Below are 4,915 nucleotides of genomic sequence, written 5' to 3'. Positions count from 1 at the left end.
CACCTCCGACATATCATTTGCTCTCTGCTTGGCATAGCGCAGAGACAGCCGCCTTTCCAGAGGTCGCTATAAACTGTGGCTACTAGCTGCCGGGTGGCGACAAGCGAGAAAAGCAGTTGGTTGCGCCGTCAGCGTGTCTATCTTGGTCGTCAGGGCAACGGGATGAGAGGCGCGGGATGCCGTATGATTGCTACGACGGCAGGCTGAAATGGCCGAAGTAGTTGACATGGTTGGCGGGACATTTCTGAGCTGACACAAGAGCAGGAGTGGTGGTTGGTATGGTTGAAATCTCTTTTTTCACCTGGATAACTCAACAGCAGGGCAGTAGGTGTCGATGGCTGTGGAATTTCTTTTCCTAGCCACAAACAGCAGGCGAGAACAGGTGGCCTGCGTTGCTATCTCAATCCTGGCTGATCTTAACAGCAGGGACTAGGTGCCTTGCGTTGGGTTATCTCAATCCTGGAAGGCTGACTTAACAGCAGGAGAACTAGGTGGCCTGGTTGGTATCTCAATCCTGGCTGACTTAACAGCAGGAGAACTAGGTGGCATGGTTATAATCCTTTTCCTGACTGATGACACAAGAGCAGGAGACGGTGGTGCAATGGCTGGAATTTCTCTCCTGACTGACATATTAGCAGGTGGAGTGAATTGTGTATATAGAATGTTCTTCCTGTCTGTCATGGTAGCGGCAGCAGCCGACTGCATAGCTGCCAAGATCTTCTTGGCTGTGTAAGTAGCAGTAGCAGTAAACGGTGCAACTAGCATGGCATTTCTGGCTGCTACAGAAAGAGGGGGAATAGGTGCCATGGGTATCATGTCATTTCTAGCTGTCACAGTAGCTGGAGCAGTAGGTGCCACGGCTGGATTGTACTTACTGGCTGTTACAGTAGCTGGAGCAGTAGGTGCCACGATTGGATTGTCCTTAATGGCTGTTACAGTAGCTGGAGCAATAGGTGCCACGGTTAGATTGTCCTTACTGCTTGTTACAGTAGCAGGAGCAGTAGGTGCCACATTTGGATTGTCCTTACTGCATGTTACAGTAGCTGGAGCAGTAGGTGGCACGGTTGGATTGTCCTTACTGCATTTCACAGTAGCAGGAGCAGTAGGTGCCATGGTTGTCATCCCCTTTGTGACTGTCACAGTAGCAGGAGCAGTAGGTGGCATAGTTGTCATCCCTTTTGTGACTGTCACAACAGCAGGAGCAGTAGGTGGCATAGTTGTCATCCCTTTTGTGACTGTCACAGTAAAAGGAGCAGTAGGTGTCAGGTGACGACGAGGAGCATATATAGGTAGATGCAGTTAGTCAAGCCTGTTTCGCAATCCAACAGGTGACGACGAGGAGCATATATAGGTAGATGGTTAATCAGGATGTGCAGCAGAGGTCTGTCGCCCGCCTTCGTCACTACTAGGTGATCGGCGTGAAAACACCACGTCAAACACACACGACAGCAGTGCTCGCGCGTAACCCACGCACGCGTTCAGATCATATGGTTCAGATGTGAAAGAAGTGCGTTGAAGAGAGCGCAGCAATCGAACAAGTCATCAATTGGTTATAGTTACTTAATTAAATCCGCGCTCGCGCAACTACAATAACTCGCACGCTGCGAGGATTTTCCGCGCATGCGCAATGATGAATGCGCAGCGCCTCCTGCGTTCTTTCGCGGAGGGAGGGATCGCGCAGGGGCGGTTGGACCGATGACCGCACGCTGCTACGAGCTACAACGACGCAGCCTCCTCCGCTCTCATCGCATTGTCGGAGCCACGTGGCGTTCTTGTTTGCTCGAGTGTTCGGCAAATTAACGCACGTACGACCCAAACAAAAGAGAGTTCGCTCTCTAGGGCGGGGAGTGTGCGCGCACCGACACACAACGATTATGCGTAAAAAGAATACGACAGGATTGTCCTCGACTGTCGTCTGCCGGTGGAGAGATGTGCTGCGATCATAGAAGTAATATACTTGTTAGACGCTATATATTTCTATGGCTACCATTCACGAGCGTTTGTCTAACCTTGGCCCGAAAACGCACCGCCGCGACGTTGGCGACGAAAATCCGAATTAAATATCCCGGATGTACGGCGGGCGCGGGAACGCAAGATTACGCCGCGGAAGGAATTTTTCGGGGGTTGTTTGCGTTGGCGCGAGTCCAGGTTTTCCGCGTGGTGGCAGACGAACGATGCGAGAAACGTCCGCCTGTTTGTTGTTCTTGCTTTCGAGCCGCTCTCGATCTCTTCGCTTGTACGCACGTTGTTTCTCTGTCTCGTCGGTGTTCTCTTCTCTCTTCTCTCTCTTTCTCTCTTCTCTTCTCTCTCTCTCCTCTTCTCTCTCTCTGCTCTCTCTTTTTCTCGTTTCTCTCTCTCTCTCTCTCTCTCGCCCTTCTCTCTCTCTCGCTTCTTTCTCTTTCTTTTCTCGTTCTCTCTCTCTTCTCTGCTCTCTCTCTCTCGTCTCTCTCTCTCTCTATCTCGCTTCCGCCCTCTCTTTATGTTGGTCTTCGTTTCCTCCCTCGTCTCTGTGCCTGCTCTTCCCTCCCCTCCTCTCTGTATGCTCTCTCTGTTGCTCTCTCTCCCTTCCCACCTCTCTCTTGTTGCTCTCTTCGCCCCCCTCTCTCTGTTGCTCTCTCGGACCTCCCCCTTTCTGTTGCTCTCTCTCCCTCCCCTCTCTCTGTTGCCCTCTCTCCCTCCCCCTTTCTCTGTTGCTCTCTCTCCCTCCTCCTCTCTCTGTTGCTCTCTTCCTCCCTTGTTGCCCTCTTCCCTCCGTCCTTTCTTGTTGCTACTCTCTACCATCCTCCTCTCTCTGTTGCTCTATCTCACTCCCCCTCTCTCGCTGTTGCACTCTTCCTCTTTTGTGCGCGCCCCCTTATCTCTCTCTCTCTCTCTTTCTCTATTCTCTACTCTCTCTCTTTCTTCTTTCTCTTCCTTCTCTTTCTCATCTCTCTCTCTCCTTCTCTTTCTTCTACCTCTCTCTTTTTCTATATTCTCTTCTCTTCTCTTTTCTCCTATCTCTCTTAGCTCTCACTACACCACCCTCATTTAATCTCTGTCTCAGATTCGCCCGATCCCCACCATGAATCATGAATTGATTCACAAGTCTCCATGGATTGGATTCTGGCCTTCATCGGAGAGCAGTTGCCGATGCACCACGGATTATTATGAAATATCAGGCCACACAACTATAGTCTGTCACATAGAACAGCTGCTCTGCAGCATATCACCGAGTAACAGATCTGGCATTCGGCAGTCTATGGTTTCAAGCAAACAATATATAAATGCATGCGCTCTCTAATATGAACGGAGAATTTCAGCTCGATGATATTGATTATGTTATAATGGCACAGACACACGAGTTGAGCGAGTGAATGAGTGGGTTGATTAGACTAGTGGACAGCGCAAGACGAGTGTGCCTAAGAGGTCGACGCACTGGTTCAAACGCTGATATTACAAATTCACGCGAGAGTAGACGAGCCACGGCAATACACATTTTGTCAACCAGACAGTACTGGCGAGGAGTGCGAGCAGGACATTTTAATAACGACTTCAATGTTCCGCGTATAAAGCACGAGATGAAGATTGTTTTTTCATGATTCTGGTTGCCTTTTTCCTAATTTCAGAGGGAAAATTAGGAAAAGTAAGAGCAAAGACAAAAAACTATGAAAAAGTAGGAAAAGTAAGAATGCTTGATAGCCTGAGATTGTTTTTTCATGATACTCGGTGCCTTTTTTTCTCCGTGAGAACTTAGAAGGATACACAGCAATACTTTGATAGTGGTGATATTGATTATATTGATTGCTGATATTCGTGTCGATATCTTTGTCTGTTGGTTACATGTTAAGTTATAAGAATTGCAAGACACAGAATAATTAAAAAAAGACTCGTGTTGTCGAAATACAAAACTAAAATATATAATTTATTTGCATCCGGAATCTATTCAACATAATTAAGTTTTATAAAATAAGTAATCTCGCGTGCCCTGCGATGCACTGCATCCACGCCGCATCACTAACACAGGTTAATTAGCAACGAATCTCTAGTATCGCGAAAGGAAACCTTCGAAACACCTCGAACAATTACAACTACATAATAGAGCAGTTCAATGGGATCCTCTCCCCCCGAAAAAAAACCCACAAATACCGAAATGTTGCACGGCCACTAAATATTGCGTTTCGGAAAATGCCTCGTACAATTACAACTACATAGCAGCTCGATACGATCCCGTTCCTTTGAAAAAAAAAATACCGAAATGTCGCACAGCCACCGGATATCGCGTTTCCGATCGGCGTTCGACGGCGAGAACGAACAAGCGAACGATCGAGTCACTCGCAGCGATCCGCCGGGTTGGCCTTCATCGTTCTGGCCTCGACAGATGGCGGTTCGACAAGACTTCCTCGTTCCTTCTTGTTGTTGTTGTTCGCGTCTCTGCTCTCTGTTGGCATAGCGCAAGAGACAGCCGCCTTTCCAGAGGTCGCTATAACTGTGGCTACTGCTGCCTTGGCGACAGCGGAAAAGGCAGTTGGTTGCGCCGTCAGCGTGTCTATCTTGGTCGTCAGGGCAACGGGATGAGGGGCGGGAGCCGTAGATTGTACGACGGCAGGTGAAATGGCCGAAGTAGTTGACATGGTTGGCGGGACATTTCTGGCTGACACAAGAGCAGGAGGTGGTGGTGGTATGGTTGAAATCTCTTTCCTGGATAACTCAACAGCAGGAGCAGTAGGTGTCATGGTTGGAATTTCTTTCCTAGCCGACACAACAGCAGGAGAACTAGGTGGCCTGGTTGCTATCTCAATCCTGGCTGACTTAACAGCAGGAGAACTAGGTGGCCTGGTTGGTATCTCAATCCTGGCTGACTTAACAGCAGGAGAACTAGGTGGCCTGGTTGGTATCTCAATCCTGGCTGACTTAACAGCAGGAGAACTAGGTGGCC

General features: G+C 48.9%; 1 protein-coding gene across 1 annotated transcript in view; it reads right to left on the bottom strand.

The window, feature by feature from the left end:
• Positions 1-453: 453 nt before the first annotated feature.
• The window catches only part of LOC106813759 (serine/arginine repetitive matrix protein 2-like), a 30,606-nt gene continuing 26,144 nt past the window's right edge, over positions 454-4,915 (bottom strand). Inside the window, exon 19 of the mRNA XM_014817980.1 lies at positions 454-1,235. Within this exon, the coding sequence (XP_014673466.1) occupies positions 454-1,235 (782 nt within the window). The remainder of the gene's footprint in view (positions 1,236-4,915) is intronic.

Source organism: Priapulus caudatus, unplaced genomic scaffold (assembly GCF_000485595.1).
Source record: "Priapulus caudatus unplaced genomic scaffold, Priapulus_caudatus-5.0.1 Scaffold820, whole genome shotgun sequence".
Taxonomy (NCBI): Eukaryota; Metazoa; Priapulida; class Priapulimorpha; order Priapulimorphida; family Priapulidae; genus Priapulus; species Priapulus caudatus.
Note: the sequence above shows the minus strand (reverse complement) of the source record. Positions and strands in the feature narration are given on the sequence as shown.